This window comes from Carcharhinus amblyrhynchos, chromosome 8 (assembly GCF_965287045.1).
Source record: "Carcharhinus amblyrhynchos chromosome 8, sCarAmb.v2.hapA, whole genome shotgun sequence".
NCBI lineage: Eukaryota > Metazoa > Chordata > Chondrichthyes > Carcharhiniformes > Carcharhinidae > Carcharhinus > Carcharhinus amblyrhynchos.
The window spans coordinates 116,082,264-116,103,906 of NC_137331.1; the positions used below are offsets into that span (position 1 = coordinate 116,082,264).

At 41.4% G+C, this 21,643-nt stretch overlaps 1 protein-coding gene across 2 annotated transcripts in view; it reads left to right on the forward strand.

The window, feature by feature from the left end:
- The window catches only part of LOC145346857 (tyrosine-protein phosphatase non-receptor type 2-like), a 77,139-nt gene that overhangs the window by 27,135 nt on the left and 28,361 nt on the right, over window positions 1-21,643 (forward strand). For both annotated transcript variants that reach the window (XM_080194700.1, XM_080194699.1), the window contains exons 3-5: window positions 5,031-5,131; window positions 19,661-19,759; window positions 21,304-21,441. In XM_080194700.1, the coding sequence (XP_080050826.1) occupies window positions 5,031-5,131; window positions 19,661-19,759; window positions 21,304-21,441 (338 nt within the window). The remainder of the gene's footprint in view (window positions 1-5,030; window positions 5,132-19,660; window positions 19,760-21,303; window positions 21,442-21,643) is intronic.

Sequence of the window (21,643 nt, forward strand, 5' to 3'; positions counted from 1 at the left end):
AATGCTGAGGAGGTTTGTCTCCCGAAATGGGTTTGAATTTATGGGGCATTGGCATCAGTATTGGGGTAGGTGGGATGGTGTTGGTCTGAACCGTGCTGGGACCAGAGTCCTGGCGAATCGTGTAGATAGGACTTTAAACTAATTAGGGGGGGAGGGTGCGAGGGTAGGTGAAATTACAGGGTCTAAAGTAAAGGAGAGGGTACAGGTACGGGAAGAGGCCAAGGATGTCCCAATAATAAAGGGAGTAGGGGGCATGAGTAAGGTTGGTGGTGTTCCTGCAAATAGGGTATAGGTGAAGGCTGGGATGAAGGCACTTTATCCGAATGTATGACGCATTCGGAATAAAGTGAATGAGCTGGTGGCGCAGATCAGCACAAATGGATATGATCTGGTGGCCATTACAGAAACGTAGCTGCAAGGTGACAGGGACTGGGACCTGAATGTCCAGGGGTATCAAGTGTTTAGGAAGGATAGGTGGGAGGAAAAAGGTAGGGGCGTAGCTCTGCTGATTAAGGATAGCCATGATGTGGGTATTCAGCTTCTGACCTTCGGGTAAGCATTCTCCAAGGCGGCCTTCACGACACACGACAGCGCAGAGTCGCTGAACAGAGACTGATAGCCAAGTTCCGCACACATGAAGACGGTCTCAACAGGGATCTTGGGTTCATGTCGCACTATCTGTAACCCCCGTGACTTGCCTGGGTTTGCAAAACCTCACTTACTGTACTGTCTGGAGACAATACACATCTCTTTAACCTGTGATCAGTGCTCCTTCCACTCACATTGTCAACCACTTCAGGTCTTGAACAGCAGGTTAGGTGTAAGGATTCGCATTCTAATCAGTAATCTCTAAACAGTCTGTGCTTTATATGCTCTGTCTGAGGCCAGAACTCTCCATTCACCTGACGAAGGGACTAACCCCGAAAGCTTGTGCGTTTACTATCAAATAAATCGGTTGGATTAAAACCTGGTGTTGTCAGACTTTTTACTGTGATTAAGGATAGCATCAGGGCGGTAGTAAGGGAAGATATAGGAGCCAATGAGCAGAAGATGGAATCGTTGTGGGTGGAGATTAGGAACAGCAAAGGGAGGAAGTCGCTGGTGGGTGTCGTCTATAGGCCCCCAAATAATGATCTGGAGGTGGGGTGGGCTATTAACGCGCAAATAAATGAGGCGTGCAGGAATGGAACGGCAATAATTATGGGGGATTTCAATCTACATATTGATTGGTCGACCCATGTTGGACGCGGTGGGCTTGAAGAGTTCTTGGAATGCTGCCGGTATAGTTTCCTTCAACAGTGTGTGTTGGAGCCGACAAGGGAGCGAGCTATCTTGCATCTGGTGTTATGTAATGAGGCAGGTAGAATTAGGGACCTTGTGGTGAAGGATCCTCTTGGGAAGAGTGATCATTGTATGGTGGAGTTTCTGATGCAGATGGAGGAGGAGAAAGTGGGTTCCCGGACCTGTGTCCTTTGTTTGAACAGAGGGGAGTACGATAGGATGAGAGAAGAATTGGCGAATGTTGACCGGGGGAGCAGATTGGAAGGTAGGTCTGCTGAGGAACAGTGGAGGATCTTTAAGGAGATCTTTCTCGGTGCTCAGCAGAAATTTATTCCGATGGTTAAAAAGGATCGTAGGAGGAGAGATAATCAGCCGTGGATAACGAAGGAAGTAAAGGAGAGTATTAAATTAAAAGCAGATGCGTTTAGAGTGGCTAAGAGTAGTGGGCGAGAAGAGGATTGGGAGAGGTTTAAATATCAACAAAGAATGACAAAGAAGTTGATAAAGAAAGGAAGGATAAACTATGAAACTGGGCTAGTGCTAAATATAAAAAAGGATAGTAAGAGTTTTTATAAATATATAAAAAGGAAGAGGCTGGCTGGGGTGAACGTTGGACCCTTAGAGGATGAGAGGGGGGACTTGGTGGGGGATGAGGAAATGGCTGAGGCCTTGAGTAACTTTTTTGCTTCGGTCTTCATGGAGGAGGATGTGAATAGTTTGCCGGGTGTTAGCAATGGAAAGATGGTAGGAGTGGAGGGCCTGAATGACATTATTGTTACTAGAGAGGCAGTGCTCGAAAGACTGGAGGGACTGACTGGACAAGTCCCCAGCACCGGATGGAATGCATCCAAGGGTTCTGAAAGAAATGGCGGCGGTGATAGTGGATGCCTTGATTATTTTTCAAACGTCGCTGGATTCCGGGGAAGTGCCGGAAGATTGGAAAACGGCTAATGTAACGCTGTTGTTTAAGAAGGGTAGCAGGCGAAAGGCAGGGAATTATAGGCCAGTTAGTTTAACGCCTGTTGTAGGTAAAATGCTTGAATCCGTAATCAAGGAGAAAATAGCGAGGCATCTTGAGGAGAATTGTTTGATAGAGCAGACGCAGCACGGTTTCGTTAAGGGGACGTCGTGTCTGACTAATTTATTGGAATTCTATGAGGTTGTGTCTAGTGCGGTGGATAGAGGAGAACCGGTGGATGTGGTGTTTCTTGATTTTCAGAAGGCGTTTGATAAAGTGCCGCACAAGAGGTTGTTACAGAAGGTTAGGGGGCATGGAGTTGGGGGTAGGGTGTTAGCGTGGATAGGGGATTGGCTGTCAAATAGGAGGCAGAGAGTGGGGGTCAATGGGTGCTATTCGGATTGGTGGTTGGTGACTAATGGAGTGCCCCAGGGATTGGTGCTGGCGCCTCAGCTATTTACCATTTATATAGATGATCTGGAGGAGGGAACCGAGTGTATGGTGTCGAAATTTGCTGATGATACCAAGATTGGTGGAATGGCAAATTGTGCGGAGGGTGTGGAAAGTCTGCAGAGGGATCTAGATAGGCTGGGCGAATGGGCCAGGAACTAGCAAATGGAATTTAATGTTGGCAAGTGTGAAGTTGTCCACTTTGGTAGGAATAATGGTAGGAAAGACTACTACTTACATGGCGAAAAACTGCAGCATGCTACAGTGCAGAGGGACCGGGGGTCCTTGTGCATGAGTCGCAAAAACCCAGCCTGCAGGTGGTCAGGAAGGTGAATGGGATGCTGGCATTCATAGCGAGGGGGATTGAATATAAAAGTAGGGAGGTCTTGCTGCAACTGTACAGGGCACTGGTGAGGCCACAGCTGGAGTACTGTGTGCAGTTTTGGTCGCCGCACTTACGCAAGGATAATTTGGCCTTGGAGGGAGTGCAGAGGAGGTTCACTAGGCTGATACCGGAGTTGAGGGGGTTGAGATATGAGGAGAGGCTGAATCAACTAGGCTTGTACTCGTTGGAGTTTAGAAGAATGAGGGGAGATCTCATTGAGACGTATAAGATGATGAATGGGATGGATAGGATAGAGGTGGAGAGGCTCTTCCCGCTCAGAAAGGACAGTAGGACTAGGGGGCACAGCCTCAAGATAAGGGGGGGGGGGCAGTTTAGAACGGAGTTGAGGAGGAACTTCTTCACTCAAAGGGTGGTGAATCTCTGGAATTCTCTGCCCGTTGAAGTGGTGGAGGCTGCCTCGCTAAATATATTTAAGACGCGGGTAGATAGGTTTTTGATCGGCAAGGGGATTAAGGGTTATGGGGAGAAGGCAGGAAAGTGGAACTGATCCACTTCAGATCAGCCATGATCTTATTGAATGGCGGGGCAGGCTCGAAGGGCTAGGTGGCCTATTCCTGCTCCTATTTCTTATGTTCTTAATGAAATGGACTGAACCTCCTACAGGACTACCGGGCAGGTGAGGACAAATGCTAGTGGACACCATGTCAGCACCTCATTGCCCAAAGCCTGCCTAGGAAAGAACTTACTCCTTTTACTCAGAAACCCAAATTGAGTTCTCCATGTCCCATTAGAACAAAGAACAAAGAAAATTACATCACAGGAATAGGCCCTTCGGCCCCATGTTTACACTGACCATGTTACCCGACTTAACTAAAACCCTATATCGTGCCAGGGGGCCATATCCCTCTATTTCCATCCTATTCATGTACTTGTCAAGACGCCCCTTAAAAAGCCACTACCGTATCCGCTTCCACTACCTCCCCCGGCAATGAGTTCCAGGCACCCACTACTCTGTAAAAAAAAATCTGGCTCGTACATCTCCTTTAAACCTTGCCCCTCCCACTTTAAACCTACAGATCATAGAACCCTACAGTGCAGAAAGAGGCCCTTCAGCCCATCGAGTCTGCACCAAACACAATCCCACCCAGGCCCTATCCCCATATCCCTACGTATTATGCTCACTAATCCCTCTAACCTGTGCATCCTAAGGGGCAATTTCTTAGCATGCCCAATCAACCTAACCCGCACATCTTTGGACTGTGGGAGGAAACCGGAGTACCCGGAGGAAACCCACGCAGACACGAGGAGAACATGCAAACTCCACACAGACAGTGACCCGAGCTGGGAATCGAACCCAGGACCTTGGAGCTGTGAAGCAGCAGTGCTAACCACTGTGCTACCGTGCTGCCCTATGCCCCCTAGTAATTGACTGTTCCATCCTGGGAAAAAGCTTCTGACTATCCACTCAGTCCACGCCTCTCAATCTTGTAGAGTTCTAATGGGTCTCCCCTCAACTTCTGTCGCTCCAGTGAGAACAAACCAAGTTTCTCTAACCTCTCCTCATAGCTAATGCCCTCCATACTAGGCAACATCCTGGTAGATCTTTTCTGTACCCTCTCCAAAGCCTCCACATCCTTCTGGTAGTGTGGCGACCAGAATTGAACACTATATTCTTAAATCATGTTGAAGAAGGAAGATTTTCCCATTCAGGCAGTGAGCATTGGAATGCTGCCCTATATCCAGAACAGGTGAGCTAGGTTAATAGTTTGGAACTGCTCATCTGAACTTATTAATTTCAATTCTCTACTGCCAGCTGGGGAAAGATAAGGAAAGATGTCAGTTGATCTGGATTCAAATCCAGATCCACCATCCTGTTTAAATTCAAGTTCTATTTAATTCATATTGTATGTGTTATGTGCTATGAGCTAATAGGTTAGATATGATCTGACTCCTCCATCAAAATATTTATTGTTTTGTGTTTTTTTTTAATTGTAGTTGACCACAGCCGTGTTAAACTTCAGAAAGCAGACAATGATTATATCAATGCAAGCCTCATTGTCATGGATGAAGCTGAGCGAAACTACATTTTAACCCAGGTAAGTAGATGTAGAAAGAATCACATAAAGAGATGCAGAGTGTGATTGAGAATACAGCTATAGTCTAGTTCAAGTGGTCTTGACTGGAGTAGTTTTGTTATAAGTAGTTAAATTACTACCCATTCTTTCATTGTAAGGTAGTTGGAAACCAGATTTTTTTTTTGGTGTGACTGTCTGCATAGTTACTATCTGGGTAAATCAGTGGAAGGGGTTTTTCTTCATTGTCTAGAACTTCTGATTTAGGTTTTGATATAGAAAATTCACCTGTTGATGGTGACTGACAGTTATTGCTTGAAATTTAAACCAGGCAGCTTGACTGGTTAATGCCTGGTCCTGTGGAATAAAGTTTACAGTTTTTTTAAAAAGTTTATTTATTTGACACAAGCAAATGTACATTCACACTGTAATAAAGTTTCTGTGAAAATTCCCTAATCGCCACACTCCAGCGCCTGTTTGGTTATGCTGAGGGAGAATTTAGCATGACCAATGCACCTAACCAACGCGTCTTTCAGACTGTGGGAGGAAACCCAAGCAGACACCAGCAGAATGTGCGAACTCCACACACACACTGACTCAAGCTGGGAATCAAACCTGGGTCTCTGGTTCTGTGATGCTGCAGTGCCAACCGCTGTGCATGCCACCCCATGGCTATCACCTATTCTGTTGAACTGAAACAGGCACAATATGTACAGAATCTTTCTGCCTGCAAAGAATGGACCCCTTTGCATTAATGTAGGTAACTTCCAGTACACGCAAATACAACACACTGATATCTTAAATTGGTTGTTTAAATTGGTTGAAATAGGGGAATTTCACAGTAACTTCATTGCACTGTTAGTGTAAGCCTTACTTGTAACTAATAAATAAACTTTACTTTATCTTGACAGTGTAATCCTTAACACACTGAGATTATTTAGCAAATGTCCAATTGTGGAATCATGTCTAATGTTAGACACTGTTTTGCAAGTACGGGCTGGTTGAGTATGGTCTGTGCTTTGCCTTTTGCTGTTTCAAATGGTGCTTGGCAGTTAGCTGTCAGTCACCATCAACTGTTGCATTCTCCATGACAACCCCTCTACCAGTCAGAGTCCACTTGACAACCAATCAACAACCTCATATACAGTTTAAAGTTATTGTTTCTCCTGATGTTGATATTCTTGCAATTACCCCAATGAGTGCAAGACAAAAGGCTTCAACAAAATGTCTTTTTACACAAATCTATATTTAAGTAGTATTTCCTGGAATGTATCTACCACTTAAAATGATGTATTTCTGTAGTTTCAAAATTTGTGCATCTTATGAATCTCTTAAAGGTAAACAAAAAATCATGAGAAGTACATTGTCTGCTTACTGACCATGACTGCAGAAGTGCATTGCGTATATTGAGTTGTGTCTCTCTAAATTGAGATTATCTACAAAGAAATTCCAAATAAATTTCTTATATACAATAGACAGAAACTTGGACTTAGCTGTAGAATAGAGTATGAAGTTGGGCCACTCCAAGAAATAATCCAGCAAGTTATTTAAGAGGAAAAAGCTGAGAAAGAGTGTTGAAATTCTTCATAATTTCTTAATTTCCATTAACTTGGATCATATGACTTCTTAACCACAATTTTTTGTAACCCTCCAGTACTTATTGATATTGAGGACAGGTTATTAAAATGGTTAAAGCATCAATTGTTGCAAATCCTTTTAGCAGGAAGATTTACTGCCCATAAATATAAAGCTTGCAACAGTACCAACACTTGCAATTGCAATGAATGTAGTTGAAGTGGTAATTGTGTTTATAATAGCCCAGAAATTTCTTTGGAGCTGCTCCCATTCAAATTGTACAGTCTAAAGTCATATCGGTGATGCGTACTTGGTACTTAGTGTTATGAGGCACCATGTCCGTATCAAGAGACCATCAAGACCTTCATTGACTCTAATGGAAGTGGCTTTTCATTCATTTACAAAGCAGCTGAGTCCAGTGAATTATATGAATTGAATGTGGTAGAATCAGAGTGTTTTAATTGTGAAGAATCAATGGAACAATTTGCTGCAAATAAATGGGAGGAGAAATGCTTTTGTTATGCAGTATAGTTCAGTAAGATTCCTTTTTAAAAAGTTTTTTGATTTGATCTGCTCTCTTGACAGCTAACTTCTTCCACAGGTACCATAGTCTCTGGTCTTAAACAAATGATCATTCTTCAAATAGAACAAAATAGACCATGTCTGCAGGGAGTTTTTTGATTGATAGCATCAGTTTTCAACAGATGCAGTTTGCACAGGACACCCCCACACACCTATGTGCATATGCACACAGATACTGTACATTGGCAAGAGGCAAAAACTGGATTCATTCATCCAAGCCAAGTCCAGCTCTGAATGTTGGTATCAACTGTATTCCTGATTGTTGCCTTTACTGAGATCAACAAGTTGAGCGTAAATTAAACGCGTGATCTTCCAGGTCCCATGCAAGCTCATATTTTACAGTTGGTATTATTTTAACCCATTTAAGTTTATTTTTAATCCGTGTATCAAGATAATGCCAATCAGAAAATCCTTGCTATGTACCCATTGCAGCCAGAGTCGCTGCTTAATGATTAAGAAACCTCAAGTGTATTTACCCCTCCCGTATGCAGAGGAGCTCTTACTAATGATAACAGCTTTTATCACCCTGAGTTTGATTAGCCAACTCAGTATGGGGATAACTCACACCTGGAAATTGACGGAACAGCGCATCACAGTAAGTTCATTGAACTAGCCATTGATTTGGGAAACTACATTGATGGAATTTCTGTAGAGGGGGTCAGCTTAGATAAAGATAAAGATCCCTTCAGTATTGAATAACCCTGTCTGCTTTTCTACTTCTGTCCTTGTATTCCAGCACTTATCCTTGTTTATCTTTGTAGCTGTTACTTAGTTGAAGGTTGTTACATACCTCCCTGTGTTTTCATGTGGTAGTTATTGCAAGTTTTCAACTGAAAAATATCCAATATGCTCAGTTCATGGAAAAAGAATGATTTGAAACTTAAACTAGTATCGGTTGGCAATCTTATAGTGCAGAAACTATTTTAAGTCCATTTAAAAATGTCTTAAGATTTAAACTTATTTCGAAACTGTTTTCCTGCCTTCAATTTGGCCAATGGGATGAGTGAGCATGAAGTTCTTGTTTATTTTGGCAGAGAAATCTGGTTCATTAGATGGTTTTAAAAAATTGTTTCGAGTTCCACTCATTTTTGGAAACTTAAATGGCAGAAATTTATTATTAAACTCTTATTTCAAGAGTTTATCCTTTTGTTATCTGCAGTGTGTAGTACTCGAAGCTTGTAGAATTAAAACATTTTCTAATGTAGGTTGAAGCTTGTTTCATGTAACAAGATGTTTAGTGAGTTAACAGGCCCCTGTTTGGAATTTGGAGGAAGAGATTTGTTGCTTTTTCTGTGAATTTCTTAATAGCTAGGTGATGGGTTCTTTTATATCAGGTACCTAGCTTCCAAAATAAAATTGGCCATTGTTACTGTGCTTCTACTTTTTGGTTGCTCGTTTAACATAGAGATTAGGTAGATTTTTGAACAGTAAAGGAATTAAGCGTTATGGTGAGCAGGTGGTTAAGTGGAGCTGAGTTCACAAAAAGATCAGCATGATCTTATTGAATGGCGGAGCAGGCTTGAGGGGCCAAATGGGCTACTCCTGTTCCTAGTTCTTATGGTCTTATTAAGAGAAGTATTCCTCAAAAGATGATAGAAGCAAAGCCTTTGAATAATTTTAAGGTAGAGGTAGATAAATCTAGATAAGCAAGTGGATGAAAGGTTATCGGAGCTGGATAGGGACGTGGAGTTGAGATTACAATCAAGTGAGGCACGATCTTATTGAGTGGTACAGCAGGCTCAAAGGGCTGAGTGGCCTACTCCTCCTAATTCATGTGCTCATACTTTCCAAATGGAAGTTGAATACATGGAGAGTGAGGAAAAATTAGAAATGTTATAAACTTAATTATTTTGTGTACATCTTTCATTTACCATTTTCAAACTTTCTAAATATGTGCGTTCTGAACAGAGGGAATCTGGGATATTTATTTGTTGCTATCTTCTTTTAGTAGAACTAAGGTTCTAGAAGGAGGTTGCAATAGAGTGATTTAACAGAAAGCAGGAAGTTTAATCTCTGACTGAGCTATTTTATATTTTGTGTATGTATGTAACAGACGAAGTCCTGTCCATCTTTGTACCAAGTCACAGAACAGAAAATCCCAGCTTTGATCGCAGTCTTGTGAGGAGTTAGCTGATCTTGACCACAGTACTGCTGGAAAAGAACGAGAAAAACTCGGACCGGATTTCCACTATTAATTGGTCCCCTTATTTGCGAAAGGATATAATGGCCTTGGAAGGGGTACAGAGAAGGTTCATCAGGTTGATACCAGAGATGAGGGGGCTAGCTTATGAGGAGAGATTGAGTAGATTGGGCTTGTACTCATTGAAGTTTAGAAGGCTGAGGGGAGATCTTATAGAGACATATAAGATAATAAAAGGGCTAGACAGGGTGGAGGCAGAGAGATTATTTCCACTTAGAAAGGAAACACGAGCTAGGAAACAGCCTCAAAATAAGGGGGAGTCAATTCAGAACAGAGTTGAGGAGGAACTTCTTCACTCAGAGGGTAGTGAATCTTTGGAATTCTCTGCCCATTGAAGCAGTGGAGGCTATCTCATTAAATATGTTTCAGTCACAGGTAGATAGATTTCTGATCAATAAAGGAATTAAGTGTTATGGGGAGCAGGCGGGTAAGTGGAACTGAACCACTATTAGATCAGCCATGATCTTATTGAATGGCAGGGCAGGCTTGAGGAGCTAGATGACCTACTCCTCCTATTTCTTATGTTCTTATGTTAATTAATATCCTATGACCCCTGCTGGAAAGTGTGCATGAGTGGGTGTTGCCTGAAAACCAGACTGGGATAGATTGTGATGGTCAGATGACTTTACTCTGACCATCTGGTCCTGCACATGATGAATAGTCTCTTGGATTTGGTACCAAAAGGCTACCAGCACCTGTCCTCATCCACAGATAACAGCGAGGAAGAGGAAAAAATACAGATTCACATGGTTACAGTTTTTTCTGGAATTAAAATTTTAGATTAAAAGTTCTAGATTTTGGTGTAGCATTTTATTTAAGAATAATTCAAACCTTTTCTTTTTGAGCTGTTGTCATGTCAAATAATTGAATGGTTTTACTTCAATTTTGTTTTGTTCTGTTCTCCTCTTCTTTCCACTTGGTTGGATGAAAGGATTGACCGTGCATATCTATTCACATGCTTCGAAAGTTGGGAAGTAACATTGATAATTGTGCTAAGACTGAAGAAATTTGCTATTTGGCAGAAGGAGAAACTTAAATACAAACGTAGTGAAGGCTGGGAATTGATCTCAAGCCACTTGGAGTTGAAACCAATGAGCTACATAACCAATTATATTTGGTCCTTTTCTGTGCAATCCTGTATAAAATTTAGTAGAAAAGCAAAATACTGTGGTGCTGAAAATCTGAAATAAAAGCAGAAAATGTTGGGAATATTCAGCAGGTCTAGTCGCATCTGATGAAAGTTCACGGGCATGTTAATTCTGTTTCTTTCTCTCTACAGACGCTGCTAAAACTTAGTGGGTCAGACAGCATCTTTGGGGAGGGAAATGATATGCTATAAACTTTGCTTCTCTTTGCTGTCTGTCTAATTTACTGGGCAACTGCAACTTGATATGCTTACCCTCTGGGTATTAACCCTGGCAACTTTTCATGCTAAGCTGTTAGGCATAATCTTACAGGGAGTTGTTATGTAGGTCATTAAAGCCCTGGAAAGGAGCAAAACAGGGAAAGTGTGAAAAACTATTTCTTGTTCTTTTTTCTCTACTTTAAAAAATATCAAGTCCGATACGTCAAGTCAACGATACAGTGGCATTCCAAAACACTGGCCTGGTTGGAACTGAATTTTCGAGACTAATCTCTTCCTGATGCAAAAGCCTAATGGCTTACATGCAACTCTTAAATACTTATTTATAATTTATCAATTTTTTGTTTTGTTCTACTCCAGCATAAACTTGGAGCAGTGATGTATTAGAATATGGATTTGATAAATAGGAATATGTTAAATATTCAACTTTGTATATTTCTAATATATGGCATTATGGTAGCCTATCAGTTTATGATCATTATAAAATTGATTAGTTATTTGTAGAAGCATCTTTGCTTCCTTATGTTGTCCCAGTTGAAACCTGAAAGAAAATAAATACATACTGGACCACTTTGTAAAAAATATAGCATTTTTAATTTAAAAAATGGAAAGACTTCATCCTGGCTAGCCACAACTCATACCAGAGGAATTTCTAACCTTCAGACAAACCAGCGTAATTTCATTATGCTTTTTAAAAAAAAGATGCGTAGAGCTGCACAAAGTTTCTTTACATTTCTAAAGAATTCTGCCAGAAAGCTGTGTCTCTAAGGACACAGGTTGTGACTCTTGTGTATCCAATGTGGGGTTAATCATCCAATCATTACCTGCTCCAAAACATTGGGGTCTCGTTAGGCAGCCTGAAGCTGCACTGTCACATAACCCAGACTTGAGCTGTCTGAATTCCTTTAACTAATAAGCTGTTGGATCTTCATTGACTGTTTGACTTCCGAAGAGAACAATAACTCCAGGAAAACTACCTGTTGCTGACTACCATTTTACCATTGAATAGATAGCAGATGCAGAAATTCTGTCCAGCAACCAATGCCTGGCCCTCGTCTGTACCCCAAATTACTAGAACATTTGAATTGGTGCCTTCAAGTCTAATTCACCTCTGTGCCTTCTCTCCTTGTGGAAGTCTTCACTTCTTAAAAGACAGATCACCTTGCAACAGTCAACCATCCCACCTTCTGAAGAAACATTCCATTAGATTTTTGATTATGGACTTGTAACATAACTTGTATTTTTATTGTGGCCTGACTTTGTACCCCTTTCTTTTTCTTACCCCTTGTCTACTGAATGAGTGCAAAAAGGGCAGATGTTGTGAAACCCCTTTCTTGCAATTTGTGTGTGTGTGTGTGTGTGTGTGTGTGTGAAATAAACCAACCCTTTTGTTTTACCTTATCTGGAGTTTGCTGTGCAAGCTAATCAGAGGATTGGAACACTCCAGATTTAAAGGTTGAGGAAAATGCTCTGCCATTTATAAAGGGAGAAATCAAAAACACCTGATTATTTTATGGAATGGTAGTGAGAAGAGAAATCAGGGCTGTTTAAATTAATCCCCTCCTGTCCGTAACAATGTGGAGCATAAGCCTTATGCAAATCACATTTCAAAAGAGAACGAGTCACTTGTTGTGATGGGTTTTTTTAGTGTTAAATAAACCCAGGTGTTGGAAATAGCCTATAATCACCACAGGGCCATGAATAGTCTCAAGTCATTTGTGGCCTTTTAAACTCTCTAGGGGTGGGAGAACTGCATCGTTTTCACAGCTGTGAACCTTTTATCAGGGAATCCGGTAACAGTTCAGATTTCAAAATAAATTTACACCAGGGCAAAAGTTGGTTATGTGGGCACTTTTCACAACCATATGAAATTGTAAGTTTCAAATAAGGGTTTTCAGGCAAGTAACAGCCAGGCAGATTTTCCCTGTGCAACGTTTCTCTCCTTTGAAACAAAACAACTTCTGTGCCACTGTTATGAATGATTAAACATATAAACTTCTGCATTGGTAAGTTAATTGAAACTGAGAAAAGTCACTTCTGAAATCTCGGAGCAATTCTAAAAAATGATATTGCTTTGTAACTTATTTTCTAAGTTGAGTGAACTAGTGTGATTTATCTAAATTGTTTTCTTTTGGACTTTTGTATTTGATAATTGTACTTATTTATGAACCCAGTTTATAGTTTAGCCTGAGCCCTAAGGTGTTAGCCATGGCTCAGTGGATAGCATTCGTGTCTCTGAGTTAGAAGTCTTAGGTTCAAGTCCCATTCCAGAACTTCATAAAAATCAAGGTTGACTTGAATTTAGCGCTGGAAGAGTGCTGCACTGTTTGGAGCCACCCTCTTTTGAATGTATCATTAAATTGAGATCCACTCTGCTCCCTAAAGTTGCATATAGAAGATCTCATGTCACTGATTCAAAGGACAGTAGGAAGGAAATATATGGAATTTTTTTCACTGAGTAACATAGAGAAAGGTATAGGCCAGGCCATTTTTCCTATTGAGTCTGTTCTGCCATTCAGTTTGATCATGACTGATCATCTACCTCAATACCACTTTCCTGCACTATCTCCATGTCCTTCATGTCATCGGTCTCCAGAAATCTATCAATTTCTTTCTTGATCATGCTCAGTGATCGAGCTCACAGCCTTCTGTGGTAGAGAATTCCAAAGATTCAGCATTCTCTGAGTGAAGAAATCTCCCCTTGTCTCGGTTTCAAATGGCTTACCCATTGAGATTAGGTTCTCTGGTTTTAGACCTACAGTAAGAAGTCTCACAACACCAGGTTAAAGTCCAACAGGTTTATTTGGTAGCAAACACCACTAGCTTTCGGGGCTGTGCCCTTTCGTCAGGTGAATGGGGAGTTCTGATCACAAACAGGTGAGTAACAGTTGGTTTACCCCAGTCCAATGCTGGCATCTCCACATTAAGACCTACCAGCCAGGAGAAGCATCATATATATGTGACACCATCTAAGAATTTTGTAAGTTTCAACATGGTCATCCTGCATTCTTCAAAATTTTAGGGTTTGCAGACTCAGTCTCCTCAATTTCTCCTAAAACAATCCCAGCATTCCAGGAATTAACCTAATGAATCTCCATTGCACTCCTTCTCTGGCAAGTATATCCTTTCTTAAATAATGGGACTAAAACTGTGATGTGGGTATGCTGGCGTTGGACTGGCGTAAACACAGTAAAAAGTCTGACAACACCAGGTTTTAGTCCAACCTATTTATTTGATAATATACTCGCAAGCTTTCGGGTTAGCCCCTTCGTCAGGTGAATGGAGAGTTCTGGCCTCAGACAGAGCATATAAAGCACAGACAGTTTGTGCTTTATATGCTCTGTCTGAGGCCAGAACTCTCCATTCACCTGACGAAGGGGCTAACCCGAAAGCTTGCGAGTATATTATCAAATAAATAGGTTGGACTAAAACCTGGTGTTGTCAGACTTTTTACTAAAACTGTGCACAGTGGTCTAGGTGGGGCTATACCAAGGCTCCATATGACTGCAGCAAGACATTCTTACTCTTGTACTCAAATCCCCTTGTGCTGAAGGCCAACGTAACACTTAAAGTACTGAGCCCAGATGGTAGCTTTTCATGACTCATGAACAAAGACATTCAGATCCCTTTGGATGCCTGCACTTCCCAACCTTTCACTATTTAAGAAATATTCTGCCTCCTTGTTTCTTTTTCTGCCAAAGTGAATAAAGTCCTCTTGAAGCCTCTTTGCATTGTCCTTGCAAATTAATTCCCATCAAGTTTAGCGTTATCAGTAAATTTGGAAAGATTACAATTGGTGCCCACATTCAAATCATTTGTATAGATTGTGAATAGCTGTTGACCTAGCATGGAACCTTGCAGAAGCTACTAGTAACAGGCTGTCATCCTGAGTGATCCATTTATTCCTATCCACTGCTTTCTGTCTGATAATCAATTTTCAATCTAAGCTAATACATTCCCCCAATCCCATGTTCTCTAATTTTATTTACTAACCTCCTCAGTGGGACTTTATCAAAAGCCTTCTGAAAATCCAAATACACCACATCCACTGGTTCTCTTTTATCTATGCTACAAGTAACATCCTCAAAAAACTCAGCTTGTCAAATAAGATTTCCCTTTCATAAATCCATGTTGACTGTCCAATTTTACTATTCCTTTTTAAATGTCCACTTGTCGCATCCTTAATAATGGATTCTAATATTTTCCCTACTGCTGATGTCAAACTAACAGGTTTATAGTTCTCCTTTCTCCTTCCTCCCTCCTTAAATGTTGGGGTTACATTTGTTACTCTCCAGTTCACTGGCACTTTTCAGAACCTAAAGAATTTTCAAAACAACCAGCAGTGCATCCACTATTTCCCTAGCCGCCATCTGCAACATTCTGGGGTGTAGCTCATCTAGTCCAGGGGATTTATCAACCTTCAATCCAGTTAACTTTTCAAGTACTAACAATCTCTTTACTAATAGTAATTTCTTTTAGTTCCCCAGTTTTACAAGTCCTTTGGTTGCGTAGCATTTCTGGGAGATTTTCAGCATCTTCACTGACAACAGATGCAAAGTAACTGTTTAGATGCTCTGCCATTAGTTTCTCCTGAAAGGCGCCCACATTTGTCCTGGCTAATCTTTTCCCTTTCACGTTATTAAAAAGGCTTTTACAGTCTACCTTGTGTATTCCTTGCTAGTTTGCATTCATAAGAACATAATAAGAACATAAGAAATAGGAGCAGGAGTAGGCCATCTAGCCCCTCGAGCCTGCCCCGCCATTCAATAAGATCATGGCTGATCTGTCGTGGCTCAGTTCCACATTCCTGCCCTCTCCCCATAACCCTTAATCCCCTTGCCTATCAAAAACCTATCAACCCGCGTCTTAAAAATATTGAGCGAGGCAGCCTCCAAAATTCATATTTTGTCATCCCTTTCTTAATCAGTTTCTTGGCCCTTTGATGGGTTCTAAGTTGCTCCCAATCCTCAGACTTGCCACTTTTTTGGTATCCTTATTGGTCATTTCCTTTAAAGCAATGTTTAACTACTTTTGTTAACCATGGCTAATTTACCTTTCCTTTGGATGTTTGTGTCTTAGATGAATGTCTATGTGTTGTAGACTGTGTAGAATTTCTTTAAATACTAGCCATTGCCTGTCTATTGACAAAGATTTTAGTGTCTTTTCCCTACTGAATCTTTGGAATTCTCTATCCCAGAGATCTGTTGAGACTCAGTCATTGAGTATGTTAAAGACTGAGAGCAATAGTTTTCTACATGCTAAAATAATTCAGGGATATGGGGATAATACAGGAAAACAGTGTTGAAGTAGAAGATCAGCCATGATTTCATTGACTGGTGAAGTGGATTTCAAGGGCTGAATTGCCTCCTCCACCTCTTATTTCTTACGTTCAGTCAGGATGATGTTCCCTGTCTTGTCTTTAGGCTGCTTCATATGAATAGTGTCTGTGGTATGGAATGATCTGAAAAGGGGAGGGAAGCTGTAGTGGAATAGTTGAACTTGCATAGACAAGAAAAAGTATTTGAAGATCAGCTTAATGATTAAATAAAAATAATGTTTGATTGAAGTTTCTTGATTTTAGCAATACGAGTAACTAATACCCATAAAAGTATACTTTCAGGACATGCCATGATAAAGAAAAACTGAAAGAATAAGGGTGGCACAGTGATTAGCACTGCTGCCTTACAGTGCCAGGGACCTGGATTCAATTCCAACCTTCGGTAACTGTGTAGAGTTTGCACATTCTTCCTGTGTCTGCGTGGTTTCATTTGGGTGCTCCAGTTTCCTCCCACAGTCCAAAGATCTGTTGGTTAGGTTGATTAGCCATGGTAAATTGCCCCTTAGTGACAGAGGGATTAGCAGGATAAATATAGGGGGTTACGGGGATAGGGTCTGTGTAGGATTGCTGTCAGTGCAGGCTTCATGGGTCGAATGGCCTCTTTCTGCTCTGTAGGATCCTGTTCTATTTTAGTAAAGCACTGATCTGTGAAGTTTTTAAAGCCACATTCTGTTTAAACCCAAACCTCTCAAAATGAAAGTGAAGTCGACAGACTAGGAAAGTGAGGTGATAACTTTTGCAGAATGCAGACTTTTGGCACTAAAAGCTATAAATGTATTTGCAGCACTTCACTGTTGCCCTGCAGGAACAGAAGTCAAGAGCTGAATCTATCCTACATGCAATACCGACCAGGCTTGAAAGTTTTACGGTGGGGTGTGAACGGTTCAGTGAGAAGTCTCTCAACACCAGGTTAAAGTCCAACAGGTTTATTTGGTAGCACAAGCCACAAGCTTTCAGAGCGCTGCTCCTTCTTCAGGTGAGGGAGCAACACTCTAAAAGCTTGTGCTACCAAATAAACCTGTTGGACTTTAACCTGGTGTTGTGAGACTTCTTACTGTGCTTACCCCAGTCCAACGCCGGCATCTCCACATCATGTGAATAGTTGACAGTGTTTGGTGGTTCAGATAAAATCTTGAGTAATTTATTGATGTTTATGCATTTTGGAAGGTCTAATACAGATAGGAAAAATACAGTAAATGGCAGAACCCTTAAGAATATTGATAGACAAAGGAATCTGGGTGTATAGGTACATAGGTCACTGAAAGTGGCAATGCAGGTGGAGAAGATAGTCAAGAAGGCAGACGGCATGCTTACCTTAATCAGGTGAGGCATTTTGTTTAAAAATTGGTCAGTCATGTTGCAGCTTTATAAAATCTTAGGCACTCTTGGAATATAGTGTTCAATTCTGGTCGCCAAACTACCAGAAGGATGTGGAGGCTTTGGAGAGGGTACAGAAAAGATTTACCAGGATGCTGCCTGATAGGGAAGGTATTAGCTATGAGAAGAGGTTGGAGAAACTTGGTTTGTTCTCAATGGAATGATGGAGGTTGAGGGGCGACCTGATAGAATTCTACAAGATTATGAGAGGCATGGACAGACTGGATAGTCAGAAGCTTTTTCCCAGGGTGGAAGAGTCAATTACTAGGGGGCATAGGTTTAAGGTACAAGGGGTAAGGTTTAAAGGAGATGTACGAGGCAGATTTTTTACACAGAGAGTAGTGAGTGCCTGGCACTTGTTGCCGGGGGAAGTAGTGGAAGTGAATACGGTAGTGACTTTCAAGAGGTGTCTTGACAAATACACGGATAGGATGGGAATAGAGGGATGTGGTCCCCGGAAGGGTAGGGGGTTATGTTAAGTCAGGCAGTATGGTTGGTGCGGGCCTGGAGGGCTGAAGAGCCTGTTCCAGTGCTGTAATTTTCTTTGTTCTTTGTTATTTATGGGGCAAGGGCCCCTTTCTGAAGGAAATGGCAGAGGTGATAATAGATGCCTTAGTGATTATTTACCAAACTTCGTTGGATTCCGGGGAAGTGCCGGAAGATTGGAAAACGGCTAATGTTACACCGCTGCTTAAAAAAGGTAGCAGGCAAAAGGCAGGGAATTATAGGCCTGTTAGTTTCATGTCTGTGGTTGGAAAAATGCTTGAATCCGTCATCAAAGAAGAAATAGCGAGGCACCTAGAGAAGAATTGTTTGATAGAGCAGACGCAGCACGGATGCATTGAGGGGAAGTCGTGTTTGACAAATTTATTGGAATTCTATGAGGATGTGACTAGTGCGGTAGACAGAGGGGAACTGATTGATGTAGTGTTTCTCGATTTTCAAAAGGCGTTTGATAAGGTGCCGCACAAAAGGTTGCTTCAGAAAGTTAGGGGGCATGGAGTTGGGGGTAAGGTGTTAGTGTGGATAGAGGATTGGTTGTCTAATAGGAGGCAGAGAGTGGGTATCAATGGGTGCTATTCTGATTGGCGGTTGGTAACTAGTGGAGTGCCGCAGGGATCGGTGCTGGGGCCTCAGCTATTTACCATTTATATAGATGATCTGGAGGAGGGGCTGAGTGTAGGGTGACAAAATTTGCTGATGACACAAAGATGAGTGAAAAAGCAAATTGCATGGAGGGTGTGGAAAGTCTGCAGAGGGATCTGGATAGGCTGAGCGAGTGGGCGAGGACCTGGCAGATGGAGTACAATGTTAGCAAGTGTGAGGTTATCCACTTTGGCAGGAATAGTAATAGGAGGGATTACTATTTAAAGTGCGAAAAGCTGCAGCATGCTACGGTGCAGAGGGACCTGGGAGTCCTTGTGCACGAGTCGCTAAAACCCAGTCTGCAGGTGCAGCAGGTGATCAAGAAGGCAAATGGGATGAGGGGGGATCTTATAGAGACGTATAAGATAATGAAGGGGATGGATAGGGTAGGGGTAGAGAGATTCTTCCCTCTCAGAAAGGACAACAAGACTAGGCACAGCCTCAAGATAAGGGGGGACAGTTTAGAACGGAGTTGAGGAGGAACTCCTTCACTCAAGGGGTGGTGAATCTCTGGAATTCTCTGCCTGTTGAAGTGGTGGAGGCTACCTCGCTAAATATATTTAAGACATGGATAGATAGGTTTTTGGTAGGCAAGGGAATGAAGGGTTAAGGGGAGAAAGTGGGAAAGTGGAACTGAGCCACGACAGATCAGCCATGATCTTATTGAATGGTGGGGCAGGCTCGAAGGGCTAGATGGCCTGCTCCTGCTCCTACTTCTTATGTTCTTAAGGGCTGGCATGTGGAATAAGATCACATATCAGCCATGATCACCTTAAAATGCCGAATGCGTTCGAAGGACTAACTGACATTATAAAGAAACTTCAGATTCATAGGTAATGGCTGCTCCTTATGGTATACATTCAGTCATGCATCACATCAAAACATGAGATTGATTCCAGTATATGACAGTGTGTGTGCATCTCTTTACGGGTTGATTTCAGTGTATTACTATGTGTGTTCATTTCTTTACAGGGTCCACTTCCAAATTCTTGTGGTCATTTTTGGCAAATGGTATGGGAACAAAAAAGCAGAGCAGTTGTGATGTTGAATCGTATCATTGAAAAGGGATCAGTAAGTGAAATGTTTTCAAACTTACATATTTGTTGCTTGATTTAAAATGCATGAATTTGGAATTGAGCCTTCAACAAAATATTCGACTGACAATTTATATATTATGATATCAAAAGATAGCAAATTATCATTTGTGTGATAAGCTGTCAACAAAGGGGGGATTCTTGCCCACCTGTCCTAGTTAAAATGTACAAATAAAATGGTCTGGTGATGGAGACAGTCCCCACATAATTCCTGACCTCAAGTATGCCATCTGGGGGAAGGACTGAGTAAAGTTATGACTGCTCTTCCTGAGAAGCATTCCTGACGTTGCTGTGCATCTTCCAGTTGTTGATAACACTGGTATTGACGCAAGCTACTTGATTCCCCATTCGGACATATGCCGGTTATTCTTTGGTTAATCCAGTCTTTGGGACATGGAAACCTATCGCCATGTTGAAGATTCACTTAAGAAAGCTATTGGCAAATCTACACTTATTTCTCTTGTTTGCGAAAAACAGAATATGTACTCATCTCGTAAGGGCACAGCCCTTGCCTAAATCCAGAAAGCTTAAAGTGTACATTGACAGAGCCTGTGTATGCAAGAGTACTACTGAAATTTTAAAAACTACAACAATGTTTAGGCACTGATCCAGTGATGCATTTGTTTGTAAGGAAACCTGGAGCCCAGTGGGAAAATTCTTATTTTATATGGAAGTGCCACATTGTTCAGGAGAAGAATTCAGGACTATGATTTTACTTTTTTAAAAAAATTGGGAAGTGTTAGGAAGTGTTGTCCGAGTGACATTGGCAGCTCCAAAATAATTTATTGCAATTTAGCTTAAACTGGAAAATGTTTACCTTAGTGAATGGTAGTAGTAATCGATTTGCTTCCCATAGTTGTTCCCACCCAACGTTGTCTCCTTTCCTAAAGGTTTGACACGTGCTTGAATTTGGTTCCATAAGGAGCTGTCTACCCTCTATTACTTCTCTCCAGTGACCATTCCTCCAGTCTAACCCTAAAATGTCAGCCGGGACTTCTACCATTAAATGCACAAATCTTTTTTCCAGGTGCACGGTAAAGGTAGCCCATTGCAAAAGGATATTTTAGTTCAAGGGTTTTATTCTAAGGTATTATTACCTCTATAGTTTCCCCTCCAGTATTTATAGGCACGTCATAATCCAGAAGTACCATTTCTCCTTTCTATCTCGTGAAGTTGCCTTTTGGGTGTGGTTGGGTGAGGGTAATATTTAATTATGGACATTCAGTTATAACAAATGCTATTTGTTTAAGCTGTCTTACTAATAGTGCTGTTATGCCACAAATAAGTTTGAACACTTATCTATCCATTGATGGATAAAATTGTCTTCTACTTATCAATTTTTTCCAATTCCCCTGTGGAACTCCTATCATGTGAAATGCTGGGTAATTTCAGATGAGTAGCTGAATGTAACTTCATGAATGCATCTGTGATATAAAACAACAAATGCGGATTTTGTTTTAGTGAACTCTGTTTTTAATATCTTTAAAGGCAAAATGGTAAACATTATCATCTGTTTTGCAGGTAAAATGTGAAAGGTATTGGCCAAGCAAGGAAGTTGAAGTAATGTCATTTGAAGACACTCAGTTCAGCTTAAGATTGTTGTCTGAAGATGTAAAATCCTACTACACTGTGCGGCAACTTCAATTGCAAAGAATTTCTGTAAGGACACAGTTAACTAAAATAGTCACAATTTCATACTAATGCGGTCATAGTAATGCTTGAACCTACATTTAGGGTGGATTTCCTTCCACTTTGACACAAGCTAGCCAGAGTGCTCCTGACGTGTGCTCAGCTGACCTGATTCTGCTGCTCATGTGCTGAGTTCAAGTCTTTGCCTTAGGCCTGATGTTGACTTAGGCCT